Source organism: Peromyscus eremicus, chromosome 4 (assembly GCF_949786415.1).
Source record: "Peromyscus eremicus chromosome 4, PerEre_H2_v1, whole genome shotgun sequence".
Taxonomy (NCBI): Eukaryota; Metazoa; Chordata; class Mammalia; order Rodentia; family Cricetidae; genus Peromyscus; species Peromyscus eremicus.
In genome coordinates this window covers 63,797,619-63,813,870 of record NC_081419.1, presented here as the reverse complement: position 1 = coordinate 63,813,870, position 16,252 = coordinate 63,797,619, and the positions used below count along the sequence as shown (strand labels likewise).

The 16,252-nt window shown below is 33.1% G+C and overlaps 1 protein-coding gene and 1 pseudogene across 1 annotated transcript; both read right to left on the bottom strand.

The window, feature by feature from the left end:
* Window positions 1-213: 213 nt before the first annotated feature.
* On the bottom strand, window positions 214-4,096 carry LOC131907777 (olfactory receptor 10AG1-like; annotated as a pseudogene).
* Window positions 4,097-7,374: 3,278 nt separating this feature from the next.
* LOC131907776 (olfactory receptor 10AG1-like) lies at window positions 7,375-8,322 on the bottom strand. Its single transcript, XM_059258870.1, has one exon. It carries the CDS (start codon window positions 8,320-8,322, stop codon window positions 7,375-7,377), a length of 948 nt encoding a protein of 315 aa, XP_059114853.1.
* Window positions 8,323-16,252: the final 7,930 nt, after the last annotated feature.

Here is a 16,252-nt window from a genome sequence, read left to right as displayed (position 1 = left end):
CTCACTCCTAGTGACACATTTTCTTCAACAAGGTCACACTTCCCTATGGGCAAAACATTCAAACATAGAGTCTATGGGGGCCATACCCACTCATACCACCATAAGTTTCTAGCAGTAAGTGATTAATAACTCACAGAGAAAGCACAAAAATGAAAACTCTGTGTGAGAACTGGGATTGCAATTCAATCATGTACACATAATTCTCTTGCACTATTAACTAAACAGGAATCTTCTCAGAGCTGCAAACACATCGTGTTCCTAAGGCTATATATCATGGGATTGAACAGGGGGGTCATGATAGTGTAGAAAATGGAGGAGGTTTATCACTTACTGCAGTAAAAGTTGACTGGCATTATGTAGGTAATAGATGCAGAGCCCCCCCCCCCAAAAAAAAAAGAAAAACCGAAATTACCACCACCAGATGGGAAGAACATGTAGAGAAGGTTTTTGCCCATTGTGATGGTTTGAAAGAAATTCACCCCCATAGTGAATGGCACTATTAGGAGGTATGGATTTGTTGGATTGGTGTGGCTTTGTTGGAGGAAGTATGTTACTCTGGGAGTAGGCTTTGAATTCTCTAATGCTCAAGATATGCTCAGTATGACACACAATTTTTTTCTGCTGCTTGTGGATCAAGAAACAGAGTTCTCAGCTTTTTCTCCAGCACCTTGTCTGAATGCATGCCACTGCCATGATGATAATAGCCCAAACCTCTGAACTGTAAGCTAGCCCCATTTAAATGTTTTCCTTTATAAGAGTTGCCATGGTCATAGTGTCTCTTTACATCAATAGAAACCCTAACCAGATATCCATCCTTCAGCATTTGGCAGCCTCAGAATTTTGGCAATTAGTTTGCTGTTAGATGTTAGTATTAACATAAAAGGGATTGAAGCAAGCAAGATAGCCACTACATAGGCATACATCTCATTAATAGAAGTGTCTCTACAGGCCAGATACAGGGAGTACGTAAAAGAAGAAGTGATCTATTTGGTTAGAGTGATAGAAATGTATAGAGAATATCTAACAGGTTTGTCCTATTCAGACTGGCATGCCTTGAAGCCAGGAGCCCACTGCCAGCTGTGTGCACTTGGTTGGGTTCATGACCAGAGGATAGTGCAGAGGGTTGCAGATGGCCGCATAGTGGTCATAGGACATCACAGCCAGGAGAATATTTCCAATAGCTGCCAGCATAAGAGAGAAACACATTTGTGTGGCACAGGCCAGAAGAGAAATGTTTTTGTCCTGGTTCCAAATGCTGTACAGATGCCTAGGGAATATGATTGATACATAGCAGACTTTTAAACAATAAAAATTTGCAAAATCTTCATCCTACAATTTGTTCTGCCTACTAGGTGTGCTGGTATTAGTGTCCAGCCCAATGGTCATGAGAGAGGCTTCATCCAGCAACTGTTGGAAACAGATGCAGAGACCCATAGCCAAACTTCAAATCCTGTAGAAGAGGGGGAGGAAGGATTGTAGGAGCGAGAGACCACAGACACCACAAGAAAACCCACAGAAGCAACTAACCTGTGTTCATAGAGGCTCACAGAGACTGAACCAACATACACGAGCTTCCATGGGACTGACCTATACCCTCTGCATACATGTAACAGTTGTGTAGCTTGGTCTTCTTGTGGGACTTCTAACAGTTGGTGAACGTGCTGTCTCTTACTCTGTTGTCTGCTTTTATAGCACTTTCCTCCAACTGAGTTGCCTTGTACCGCCTTAATAGGAGAGGAGGGACCTAGTCTCACAGCAACTTGATATCCCCTGGCTGGTTGATAATTATTGGAAGACTGCCCTTTTCTGAAGCAAAACAGAGGAGGAATGGGAAGACATGGAATGAGTGGAGGTAGGGGAGGAGGGACTTAGAGAAGAGGAGGATAGGAAACTGTGGTCAGGATATAAAAACAAACAAAATTAATAAAAAGTACAAAAGAAATTTCTAGGAAAATTACATGGACTTCTGTAGTACAAGGCCATTTGTAGCCATCACAATTATGAAGCTATCAATTAAGATAATCAAGTTCATTATAGAGACCATCTCAAATAGAAAGCCTTGAAGGTCTTGAAGGTCACAGAATCTCAGTAGGAGAAACTGTGTAACTGTGGAAGCATTTTCCTCTGCCCTGATTTCTATGTGTTTCAACTGTGTGGATGATTAAACCAGAAGTACATGTTACTTGAATGGCCTTGGAGTCTGTTGTTTTATGCAAAAACTGGTTATTATAATTGTAAATATCTGGTTCACAAAATAACTGAAATATACATCTTCATGAACTTTGAATTTGTCATAAATTAGATTCTGTGTTGCTAAGTATATGTTTAAGCTGATTTTATTGTTTTTCAGTCTTCATGAGGCTTTGATAGGTGATCTATTTGGTGATATTTAGTTTGCCCCTTTAAATTTTTACCTAAACTTTCAAAGAAAAAAATTCTAAATTTTCTTTCAGTTATTCATTATTTCCATTGAACTTATACATTATTTTCCAACATATTGTTATGATTTTCTAAAAGTAATATTAATGAGTAAACATTCAATATCTACTCCTAATAAGCTTTATAAATCATTTTTTTAATTTATGAAAATGTATTTTCTGATTCACATTTTTCTATCTCATAATTCTGAATATAGGCTATTTTATTACAACATTTTATTAGGGAATGTTTGATGTTATTACAAATGGTTTTTCCTTTGAAAGTCACTTACTTCTTTGCAATGTGTATTTCCTTATCATTAATAACTTTACCAGAATTCGACTTCCTTGTCTCTGGAATCAAGGTGGTTGAAAAAATTTTGATCTTAAGTAATGACCAAATTGATCCCTATCACCTCAGAGTACTGAGTTCCACCTGATATGACACACCTTCACACTAGTTCTTTGTGGATATAAACCAGTATAATTGTTTTTCCTGTGCTAGTCACATTAATCACAGAAAATCACTGTATTCTCTCTGACCTTAGAGATTAAATCACCCAGCATCAAACTATTTTAGGTCAACTAGACAGTGTCATCAATCTGTTTGCTTCTGTGCAATATGTTCCCAGATGTTTGAGAAATCTCAAGTTTCAACATTTTCATTTAAACTTTAGATTCACTTATGGTGAATTTCATAATCTCTTAGCTCTCAGTCAACAGGAACCCTGCAGATCCTTGGAGGTTCAGTTGATTTCTGTGATTTCAATTTCACATTTCAATCAAATCTTATACATAGTTAGATTTATAAAAGGTGTGATACCTAGATCTTATCCATTAGAAACATTTACACAAATATCCAACAGGAAATGAGCTGATGATACTGATAATAGTCATTAATGCATTAGTGTGTAAAAGAGTAGACATTCAGTTCTCATTGAGTCTCTCAGCCACAGGTGTCAGAAAAACAGGAAAGTATTTTAAAAATTTATTTGCAATCTACAATAAATAGATAATTCCACTTTTCTTTTAGTTTTCAAAACTAACAATCAGGAAAATATAAATTTGGCATTTATTAAAAGCAGTTCACGCAATATCTTTGGAATATGGGCAAAATATAACTATTAATGAATGATAAATACAGGTAGTAATAAATTTTCATTTTGTAAACTTACAGACACTCACTTTTTAATAATAGAGGCTTTTTATATTTTATTATTAGAACACAGTCCATTTCAGTAGGAGCCCAGGATACAATTTCCTTTCCCATGTTATTCCTAATTGTAAGAAATCTTTGTTTCCTCTCATTCAAGGAATTTAGCATTACAGAAAATGAATTAAATGATATTAAATGAAAAAGTTATCTGAATGCACAATTCTTGTATATCCTCAGTCTTTCTTCTTTTTGTTATTAAAAAGAAATATTATAATCTTAAGTACCAAAATTGTTAACAGCTTTAGTTTTTTCCAATAATTGGCACTATTTTATTTTCAGTATTGAGTACACTGGCCAAAGAGTCTTGAATGGAGCAAACACTCTACTACTATCATTCTTCCTTAGCTTTCCTTCTTTTTTCCTTCCTTCCTTTCTATGTTTATGGCAGTATGTAATGACCTTAAATTCACAGTGGTCACCCTACCCTTGTCTCCTTAATGCTGAGATAAGTGGCATATGCCATCATGTCCAAATTTAACTACATTTTAGTTATGATACTACGATATTCTAACAAATTTGTGAATTTGCAAATCATAAAGTAAATTATGAACTATTTTGGTCATTAAAAATTAACAATAATCTGGTCTCTTGAGCTTGTTTCTTACATTTTTCAAGCCCTCCTTGCAAGTATGGCCTCATCATATCCTCTAAATAAAGGCTGGAAAAAACAAAGAGAAGTGTCAGGCTTTGTTCTTGGTTTTTTGTTTGGTTGGATAATTTTTGTTGTGTTATGTTTTGTTTTAGAGTGACAAATGATATAACATGTAGAACTTCTAGAAATAATTGCTCACCTAAAATTGATCATAACTTTATAGCAGTAGGGTGGATAAGCTGCAGAATTGAATTTCTAGCCAGACTGTTGTTAAAATGCCAAGATTCACATTTTGTATGGATTAGTCCTTCAGTAGTCACAAACATGGGGTCCATGATGATTTAAGGTGGATCTGGCTTGCAAGATTTTTTCCTGCATCCTAACTTCTAGGGTTCCAGAAAATACTATGGAAGCTTTCAAGGGATAGAAACAATTAAGCAGTCCTACCCAGTCCTACCCAACATCTACAAACCACAATTACCAGTATGTCAAGATATGCATAAAGGTGAATTAAGTGGCATTCACATGTTATTAGTATCCAATTGGTGTCTAATCAGACTTAGGACCTATTCCATAGTAGGAAACTCTCTCTACTACAGAAAACCTAGGCAGCTTCGTGGAACCTTAGAAAAGAATCTACTTATGCTATTAGCATAATTTCTTAGTACATTCAAAATCTTATCTTTATACCCATTGGGAAATGTAGCTACCAGTCCTCATCAAAGCAGCCTCTCTTTTTAGCAAATGGAAACCACAGAAAATCACAACTGAACACAATGCAGAGATAAAAAATAATGGGTATCTCAGACCCAAGATGAGATACATCCATATCACAAACCCTGCATCTATGGCTTAAAGAATATTATGGAAAAGGGGGTGGCTAGCTATATGTTTACTTGGGTCAGAGAAGGACTGAAGATAACTCCAGCTACAGGGGGCAAAGGGATTATTAGAATTAGAATACCAAGAAGGTTGCTGTAAGACAGTCTTTTCTAGAAATCACTGCATAAACAAGACCATCATAATGGCAACTGCAAGGGACATGTTAACATGGAAAAGGGAAAATTGCCTGAGGTTCTAGACTTAGACAACAAACTACAGGAAAATAATGACTACTGGGAGAAGGAAAATTAGCCTTTCCTAGTGATTAACCCCATAAATGGTTGTCCAATGCAGTGTGGTCAGCCTTGACACCACTTATATACAAACAACAGAAATAGATAAAGCATGTTATATTTATATATAATCGTGAGTGTATGTATGCATGTATGTGTGTATATTTGTGTGTGAAAAACAATAATAATAAAAGACAATGAGCCTATCAATGAGAGTGGGGTGCATGGGAGAGAGTCAAGGGATGGTAATATGGTAAAGCTAGGAGGAGAAAAGGGAGGGCAGAAATGGATGCAATCCTATTTCAATTATATTTTTTTAAATGAATACAAATGATAATGAAATTCTAGTGCAGATAGGGACAAGGGGGAGACCTGAGACATTGCTGGTAGGTGTGTAAACCTCAGTGTGAAAGATATTCCAAAACTAAAATTAAATCTGTCATAACACCCAGCTAAACTACTTTTTATCCAAACCAATTGAAGTTATCATGTTATAGAGACATTTTCAAATAAATTTTATCTACAGTCATTTTCATATTAAGCATTTCACCTTTAAAAACAATGATGCATATTGAATGCAAATATGAAGTCAGCTTCCATTTATGTCTTAAAGGCTAGGTGTGGTTGGTATTCAAAATTCCAAGCTTAATACCTAGAGGGAAATTGGGAATAACAAGTTGAGATATAATTGAGGATCCTCAGGATTTCATTATGATATTAGGGATATTAAACAAGTTCATTTTCTATACATAAAATTCCATATTAAACAATAAAGTACTAAAATACCTCATCTTCCCTCCATCATAATAGAAATACTGTAAATGAATAAACATGTTTTCATATTTATGAAAAACATACATTAAAAGGTACTATGGTTAACAAATCTATTTAGGCAGTATGTACATGCTTTTGTTTTGTTCGATGGTTTCAGTGCTTTATTAAAAAATAAAAACAATAACAATAAAAAACATGACTGCACATGTAAAGCTAGCACACGACCACTGAGCAATTTTAAACAATAAATTACCATAATCTTGGTTAAAAAAATTTCAAGTCCTTTAAATTCATATATTTATTGAAATCTGATGTATACAGCAATTTAAATATGATAAAAATTTATGCATGATGATAGATTAATTTATAAAATATATTTTATGGCAGAAAACATTTTAGGATAGTTCGAAAACTATTTTTAAGTATGTCTACTGATATTACAATTGTTCAAGTCTTGCTTAGGCAGCCATTTCTAGTATCACAGCAGGAATCCTGGTCTTCTGACTCTTACAGTCCCCCTCCCTTCTTCTGTCATGTTCCCCGAGTCTTAGCTGCAGGAATTGAGTTCAGGATATATAACTTGGTGCTGGACCCTTCACAATTCATTGTTGTCTGCATTAGGTCCAATTTTTAATTTTCTTTAATAGTCTTCATTGGCTATAAAGAAAAGCTTATTTGATGAAGGTATCTGCCCTGAAATCATATACACACAAGCAACATAAAAAGACTCAGAAGATGTGTTTATACATTTGTCTAATACATTTGTCTATATCTACATAACTATCTATCCTCTGTCTGTCTATCTATCTATCTATCTATCTATCTATCTATCTATCCATCCATCCATCCATCTTTTATCTACCTATCTATCTATCATTTATGTATCTGTATATCTACCTATCATCTATCATTTATGTATCTCTATTTATTTCACCTATCTACTTATAATTCATCATTTATATATCTATGTATCTCTCTATCATCATCTATATAATCACATACCAATAATAATCAAAGAAATAAGGCCATCATTTTGAGAGGGAGAGGGTGTAGATAACCTGAAAGGGACTGGAGGAAGGGACATTGGAGAATTTAGAAGGAGGAAAGGGGAAATAACGTAAATATATTTTAATTATAATATATTAAATTTAAAAAGTAAATACACATAATAACATAGACACAGTTACCATGTAAAAAGGAATCTACACAGTTGAAATATTTCTGGTAAATGTTGAAGAAGGTGTTCATTCACTTGTAAGTCTATGACTTAGTAAGTAAAACTCTTCTCAGTGCAGCAATCACATCCTTATTCCTAAGGTTGTATATCAGGGGGTTGAACATGGGGGTCACAATCGTGTAGAATAGAGAAAGTAGCTCATCAGTTCCTGCAGAATGAATGGATTTTGGCCTCAAGTAGTTAATGGTAGCTGATCCAAAAAACAAAACTACTACCAACAGATGGGAAGAGCATGTAGAGAAGGCTTTTGCCCGTCCCGTGGCTGTTGGCAACTTCAGAATGGTGGCAATGATTTTGCTATAAGATGCAAGTATCAGCATGAAAGGGGAGGCAACAAACAGCATAGCCACTAAATAGACAGACAGCTCATGCATTGAAGTATCCCCACAGGCTAGCTTGAGAATCGGTGGAACATCACAGAAGAAGTGGTCTATTCTATTAAAATGGCAGAAATGTAGAGAGAATATTCGACAAGTTTGTCCTATCTGGACTGGGATGCCACCGAGCCAAGAGCCAATTGCCAGCTGTGTGCACTTTGTTGGATTCATGACCAGAGGATAGTGCAGAGGGTTGCAGATGGCCACGTAGCGGTCATAAGACATAACAGCCAGTAGGAAACACTCAGTAGCTGCCAGAATTAGGAAGAAAAACATCTGAATAGCACAGGCCAGAAGACAAATTCTTCTATCTTGAGTCCAAAGATTGTACAGAATTCTAGGAAGAGTGACTGATACATAACATATTTCCAGAAATGAAAAATTGGCCAGGAAAAAATACATGGGCTTTTGCAGTGCAGGGTCAATTTTTGCTATGACAACTATGAAGCTATTTCCTATTAAGATAATCACATACATTATGGAGAACATCCCAAACAGAAATCCTTGTAGGTTGGGAAGGTCAGAGAACCCAAGAAAGAGAAACTGTGTCACTGTAGTAGCATTATCCTCTGGCTTGTTCTCTGTGTATTCCATCTGTGGGAACAATTCAACCAGAAGTGCAATTATTTCCTTAGCATTGTCTATAATTTCATCTGTAAACTGTAAATAGCATATATGCAATGCCTGCATCCCATAAACTGTTACAATATGGGAAACTATATTATTGGGTACTAAAAAGATCCATGAGCAATTTTATTTTCATTTTGCTTTTGTTTTGTGACTAGATGTTAATGTGTGTTCTTGTTAATAATAATAAGGCATGCCACTTTTAATGCTCATCTACTCAGAGGCAGAACTCCAAATTAATTGTCATTTGTGCAATGAATCTCTTCTTTCGCTTATGTCTTTTACTTCTTACCTAATATTTTATTTTTGCATGTGTAATTATCACAGTGTTTATTAAGTTTAATAAAGATTTATTTTGTTATTTTAAATTATTTTTATGCAATATGTTTTATCATGTTTTTCCTTTTGCCCACATCCTTCCAGATCCTTCCCACCTCCTTACTATTCACTTTATGTTCTTTCTCTCCAAAAAATGAAAATCAAACCAAAGAAAAAAGAATAAAACAATATTCAAACAACAACAGCAAAAACAAAAACACAATTGACCACCAGAAATAAGACAAAATATGGAGTCTACGTTGTGTCTTGCAACTCATCCTGAGCATGTTTTGTCGTGTGTATACCCAGTGACACTCCATTAGAGAACACCAACTTTCCATTTCCCAGCAGATATCAATTGCGAATAGCTTTTTGGTTAGGTTATTTCTCTTCTGCTGCTAAGTGCTGGGATTTTGTCTGGTGTGAACCTGTGCTCATTTACATAAAGAAATATTCTTTAAATGTTTGTGAAATAATTTAGGCAAGGATATATTTATTATCAGAAAGTGAATTTCTCAAACTTTCTTAACTTCTTTTTTCCTACATAGAGTCTTTTATTGCTAAATAATCATTAACTATCTACCATGTATAATGAGGTGCTATTAAGATGTAAACCCATTCTTTTTTTTTTTAATTTATTTATTTATGTATACACTGTTCTGCCTGCATGTCTGCCTACAGGCCAGAAGAGGGCACCAGATCTCATTACAGATGGTTGTGAGCCACCATGTGGTTGCTGGGAATTGAACTCAGGACCTTTGGGAGAGCAGCCAGTGCTCTTAACGTCTGAGCCATCTCTCCAGCCCGTAAACACATTCTTATCTTTCATTGCAAAGACCATAAAAATCAATATTCATAACTTTTACTCAGATTTTAAGGATTGTGTGTCATTCAGCTATGAATTTAGTATGCAGAAAATAATTTTTAGGGTGATCTTCCTGTATGGACTAACTCATGAGGCAGAAAATTTTCACTGGCATTGATGGTCAAAAGAAGATCTAAGGAAGGTGTGCATTTCTCTACTCAGAATACAGATCTGTTGTAGAAATGGGATCAAATGCAGATATTTTTGAGCTGTTCTCAAATCAATGACATCTTCCCTGATTGGTCTTATTTGTTCTGTTCTGTCTATTGCTTTGTATTAGCTTGGGAGGGTTCATGCATGCATTTCTTATTAAGTTGTTATTTATAATAATTATTCTCATTTTGTCTCTAGACCTGTATTATAATTTCAGTTGGTATCATATATATTTTCTATATTATGGAATTGGTCATGTGTTCAGTAGATGAATACGTGGGAAGAATATTCATTTCATCTACTCTTGCAGAAATAGATCATTATATCATTTATTTTCAGTACTTGTTGAGTAATTTCTAAATTAATCATTATTAATTTGAAGAGAAACAGAGATGCACAGCAAATAGGATTCAGACCACCAGTTATATTTAGAGACTTATGTGTGTATGGTATCCCAAGCTTGTGTTAAATATGAAAAAAGAACCTAAGAATTTTCTGATAGATATGTAAAGTTATAATTTATTTTCCATTTTGAAATATTTCATATTAAGTACTAATAGACTAAAAGCAATTATTAAAATGTGAAAATGAATTAACTAAAAATTTAATGAACAGAAACTAGTAGGTAAGAGTTCACCTTATGAAGGTATATATTTACACTCACAAATTTACAACGCAAAAGTTTTCATTTTTCTACACTATATGCTAAAATTCTTGTAAACATTTATTCAACCACTTAATTCAATATACAGCTAATTTTAGAGACAACAATAAAAAACTTTATTCATTTCATTGAAGACTAGAAAGTATTGTTTTCTGAGTATGTTCAGCCAAATATTTCCCTCAAAAACTGCTTCCTTCAAGAGGGCACACACAGAAAATACCATCTCATTTTTCTTTACATTGGATGTGTTCATCATTTCTTACTGTTTAGGTCATAGAATGCATCTCTACATTGAACTAAACTAGGTTTACAAGATATTAGAAAGAGAAAAAGCATCATGAACAGATTCACTTCCTCTACATCTCTAGAATTGTTTTCTATTTATTTATTAAACTTCTCTGATTTTTTGCTTGGTTTTAGGTGAGGGAGTCTTACTTTTACATTGTTAAGAGAACAAACAATTTTATTCACACTTATGGGTTTTGACATCTAAAACTATGTGGAAAAGAAGAGACAATGCAATTGTGTGATTAAAGAGTTCTTATATTCTCCTTTTTTATTTGTCTGTGGTTCTGCTCTAACACAGGGATTCATGTATGCCAAACAACACTCTAACTTGACCTGTTTGCTTGGTAAAGTCTTTGCACAAATTCCTTCAAATGTTTTAACATGTCTGTTTTTATGTTTTTGGAAACCTTCACAACTGAATAATTACAGTAATAAAAGGAAAACCAGTAGGCGTTTCAGGTAAATCTAGGCATATTGAATTCATGCACCTTACCTCTATTTAACTGTCATCCTTTATGAAATACTGATTTCTGTTTATGTAGATATTGCTGTGATATTAACAAGAACATTTAACATCCATCAGAGTACACCCAACAGTTTTATTTCTCTAAATAAGTATATGAGTAAAATTGAAGATGGGGAATAAAAAATTCATTTCTTTAAAACCCAAAGGAAATATGTTATTTTTTCAAGATTAATTTATTGTTAATATTAACTCTTAAAAGTCAGGAATAATTTGGGTAACAATAGGTTAGCAAGATATTTCAATCATGTTCATCAATATTTTGATTATCTGCTATACAGTTGGAATTCCAGATTTAATGCAAATACATTTAAATACATTCCTAGTCAAAAAAGAAAATGACCTGATACATATTCTCACAAAAGATAACAATATTAATGACAATAATTTTAATGATCTGCCATTTATTTTAAAAGTTTTCATTTGATCTAATAAATGTCAAATATTGGAACAGTAAATAAAATCATTCTGAAATATCACTTGCAGTTATAAAACCCAGCAATCTATGAACTCCTTTTCATTATTTTGTGTGATTCCACTCTAATGATGATATTAAAAAAATAGAAGTACAGGTACCAGTAAATTTAATATTTGCCAAAAGAAGCTCAAGAATATCAGTTTAGACTTAAAATATAGCATTCTTACCTTTACTGATTGATAAACTTCAGAAACTGATGAAGAAATTATTTTAACTGTGCTTAAGAATTCTGTTTTTGTCAGAGACTTGTCATCTTCTAATACATATTCTATTGATGGAAGACACACTACAACCTCAGTGGTCATCTTCTAATATATATTCTATTGATGGAAGTCACACTGCAACCTCAGTGGTCATCTTCTAATATATATTCTATTGATGGAAGTCACACCGCAACCTCAGTGGTCATCTTCTAATATATATTCTATTGATGGAAGTCACACCGCAACCTCAGTGGTCATCTTCTAATATATATTCTGTTGGTGGAAGACACATTGCAACCTCAGTGGTCATCTTCTAATATATATTCTGTTGGTGGAAGACACACTGCAATCTCAGTGTCAGATCATCACTACTCTAGGGAGAAATTCCTTTCCCATGTTACTTTTTAATTGAGCAAAACAAATTTTTTCTTGCTACTCAAGAATTCAAAATAATAATAAAAATGAATAAATGAGGCAAATATCCCTTGGGCTATCATTACTATATATCCTTAGTCTTTCGGTTTTGTGTGCAGTTATTAGGAATGTAAGTTCTGACATCAGAAAACATAATAAAGTGGTAATTAAAATAATTAGAGTTTTGGTTCTCTTTTTAAAGTATTTTGGATAGAACCAAATGACAGTTATATATGAAGAAAGAATGTTGCCACTGATCTAATTTCCCAATCCTTTAGCTCCTTAAAACCATTTATTCACTCAGTTGTACACAAACACACACACACACACACACACACACACACATGCACACACACACACACACACACACACACACAGAGAGAGAGAGAGAGAGAGAGAGAGAGAGAGAGAGAGAGAGTAAAGAGATATTTTAAAAGAAAAGTAGAATCCCTTGTCCTCACTACTAACTTTACTATATTTTATACAGCCTCAGGAAATATATTTGAAGTGAACCATAATTTGTCATCATTCACTGGAAAAATACTTGTCTGTGTTCACAGAAATATGCTATTGATTTTTTAACATACAGTTATATTTCAGTAATATTTATTTAATCAAACCATGGTTTCCTACAATGATTACTTATATACACACATAAAATATGACCTCTGTCTATTACTCCTAAAATAATAACAGTTATATAACTATATACACCAAACTGAGTACATTTAGTGCCTTGAAATTTCTACTTGATGAGCAATTTTCCAACATGTGCAAAGTCATTGCTACGTTTCTTAGCCCCCAAAAGGACCTAAAAGGACAAACTTGAGGACTTTTTATGATAAGTGATTCATTTGGTTATTCATATTTAGAGCAAACTCTTTACATGTAAAAGTATATGAGCTTTTGTTATTTCATTTAATGCCCATTGTCAATATGTCATTGTTTTCAAATACTGCTGTCACTAATTCATGAAAGTGAAGTATATTATTTCCAATAATTTCCAATTAATAAAATTCAACATAGATTGCACTGGAATTTGTGATAAATATTTCATGCATAGACATGAAAGCAAATTAGTTTCAACATTACATGTAAGGTTTAATTTCAAAAAGTTATCATTATAAAAATTAGTAGGAAGAGACTAAAAATAAATGATTCTTGAAATTTTATTATACATATATGCAAAATATATTCAATAGTTGTAGTTCCAAAAATGTTCTAGTAAATCATTTAGATAATAATTATATCAGAATTTAATAATAGGGTATAAAAAGTAAGTAATAAAAATAGTAAAACCAAGCCAAAAAAAAAAAAACAAAACCCAGCATCCAGTAAGACCACCATTTCTTTTACATATATGTCCTCCTAGGCAAGGTGAAATATCAAGAAAATCAAAGAAGTGCTTGATATAGTGGGAACCACAAAATGATATAAAGTCTGTGATGTCTGCCCTACATGTACTTGAAATCTCCTGACCACCAGCTGGGAGCACACACCACAGAGTGTGACTCATGAATATAGGATAGTGCAGAGGGTTGCAGATGTCCACATAATGGTCATAGATGATCACAGCCAGGAGAAAGCACTCTGGGCCACAGGATAAGAGCAAAGCACATTTGTGTAGCACAGGCAATGAAAGAGATAATTCTTCTCTGAGTCATAAGGTTGAAGACTATTCTAGGAAGAGTAATTGAAACATAACATATCTCTAAAAAGGAAAAGTTGCTAAGGAAAACAATACCCATGTGATTAGTACAATGGTGGTGTTGCTCAAGAGTATAAAGTAATACCTGAAAATCAACAGTCCACCAAGAAACCACTGGATGTGAGAAATATCAGAAAATTCGAAAACAAATTCCTATGTTGGTTCAATTCCCTTCTGGCAGTTTTGTTTGGTGGTTTATTGCGGAGCCGATCCAGTTAACACAAATTATATAGTTTGCCTTTAGTGCAAGAAGTACTTCATCGTATGTTAGATCATGAATGTTGATTTCATGATCATAGTAATTATTTTCTACTGTTAAATGTAAATCTCACTTTAATAGTTTTAGAAACTATACATGATTTACAAATACAATCCTTGAAATTTCTTTTTTTAAACCTTTTTTTTTTGAGATTACAATGTTTTCTCCTTCCAATTCTTCCCTCCAAACTTTACCACATACCTCACCTTGGTCTCCTTCAAATTCATTATCTCTTTTTTTAATAATGATTATCACATGCATATATGTATTTGCATACAATATGTATTCCTAAGTATAACCTGTTGATTCCATAAGATGTTACATGCATATATGTATTTGTACATAATGTATATTTCAAAGTATAACCTGTTGATTCCATAAGATGTTACATGCATATATATATTTGTACATAATGTATATTCCAAAGTATAACCTGTTGATTCCATAAGATGTTACATGCATATATGTATTTGTACATAATGTATATTCCAAAGTATAACCTGTTGATTCCATAAGATGTTACATGCATATATGCTCTCATGGCTGTCAATTTGTCACTGGATATCTTGGTGGTGTGATTTTCCCTTCTGAAGGCCCTTTCTCTGTTCCCTACTGTACTCAGTTTCCCAATAACTCAATGAATGATTAAAACAGGATTACTATGAGTATTAGATATTTTGTTATATACAAAATACCTTGAAGTAACCATAACATCTATAGTGGTCTGTATAAATATTGGTTATATTTATTTTTATAAATTAATTCCTCCATGTTTTTATGCAAACATTTGAAAAATTATACTTGAGTACTTTTCTATATGGAGACAGCAATATCTTAGAAGAATCATCAAATCTTATGTAATTTCCATACTCTCAAAAGTTTCATGAATCTTTGTTATACTGTGTATTTCTCCTCCATGCTGACACCCTAATTCCAACACTACATTATGTTCAAATTTTCCCTAATCTTTAGTGTGACAGCTATTTCATTAATGAGAAGTGACATGAGAGTTAAGGACGATGAATACTGTACTGATGTGCACATGTTCAGATTCTAGAAAATGGCTGTAGATATTATCTGATGCTGGCTGTTTGATTAAAAAATGAAGTAATAAATCAAAAAGGAGATAGATTTTCTTAAGAGGGAAGGCATGGTGTAGAAAAGAGAAGAGCAAAGTCTAACTTTCTTGTATCATGTTTGTGAATGTCATTAACAATATAATTAATTTAATACACATATAATATTTATAGAACAAAATAAAGTACAATTTAAGGTTGTATAACTGCATATTTGGTGAAAACTATTAAGATATAAAATTAAATAATTTGTCATTTGAGTATGTTTGGTACAAAAAGGAAATGTCAAAAAGCAACTATGACACTGTGTGTTCTAATCAGATCATAATATTCTTTTCCTTTAATGTTTAAGTTATCAATAAGTATTGATAATAAGAATGGTACTTCAATATTTATAAGTAAAATGAATTATCTCTTTTCTGAAAAACACAGAATTAAGGAACTATGTAATAATTTTCCAATTCAGCCACATATTGAGACTCCATGATTTTCTTCTTAAGGTATATTTACCATGGAGCACACATTAAAGCCATTAACTTTTAAATGAATTAAAATAACTATTTTGAACACAAACATTTATTATTTCAATTTCAAATGTTTTAATTTTTTAGTTTTATGCTATTTTTTGTAATTGTAAACCATTTCTATATTTAAAAATACGTTAATCATGTTCTTCCCCTTCCCTAAGTCCTTCTACAGATTCTCTCCCTATCCACCCAACTTTATGTTCTTGATCATGAAACAAACAAAAATCAATACAACAAAAGCCCCAACCTAGAAAACTAAAAGAAGAACTAAAAGAAAAAAATAAGACCAAAGTGTAACCAAATAAAAGTACATACACACACACACACACACACACACACAAAAAAAAAAAAAACAAAAAAAAAAAACAAAAAAAACAAAAAAAAAACCCTGTGGAATCTGTTCTGTGTTCATCAATTACTC

Excerpts from the sequence above, each read along its gene's own strand:
- LOC131907776 (XM_059258870.1), bottom strand. The coding sequence starts at position 8,322 with ATGGAATACACAGAGAACAAGCCAGAGGATAATGCTACTACAGTGACA.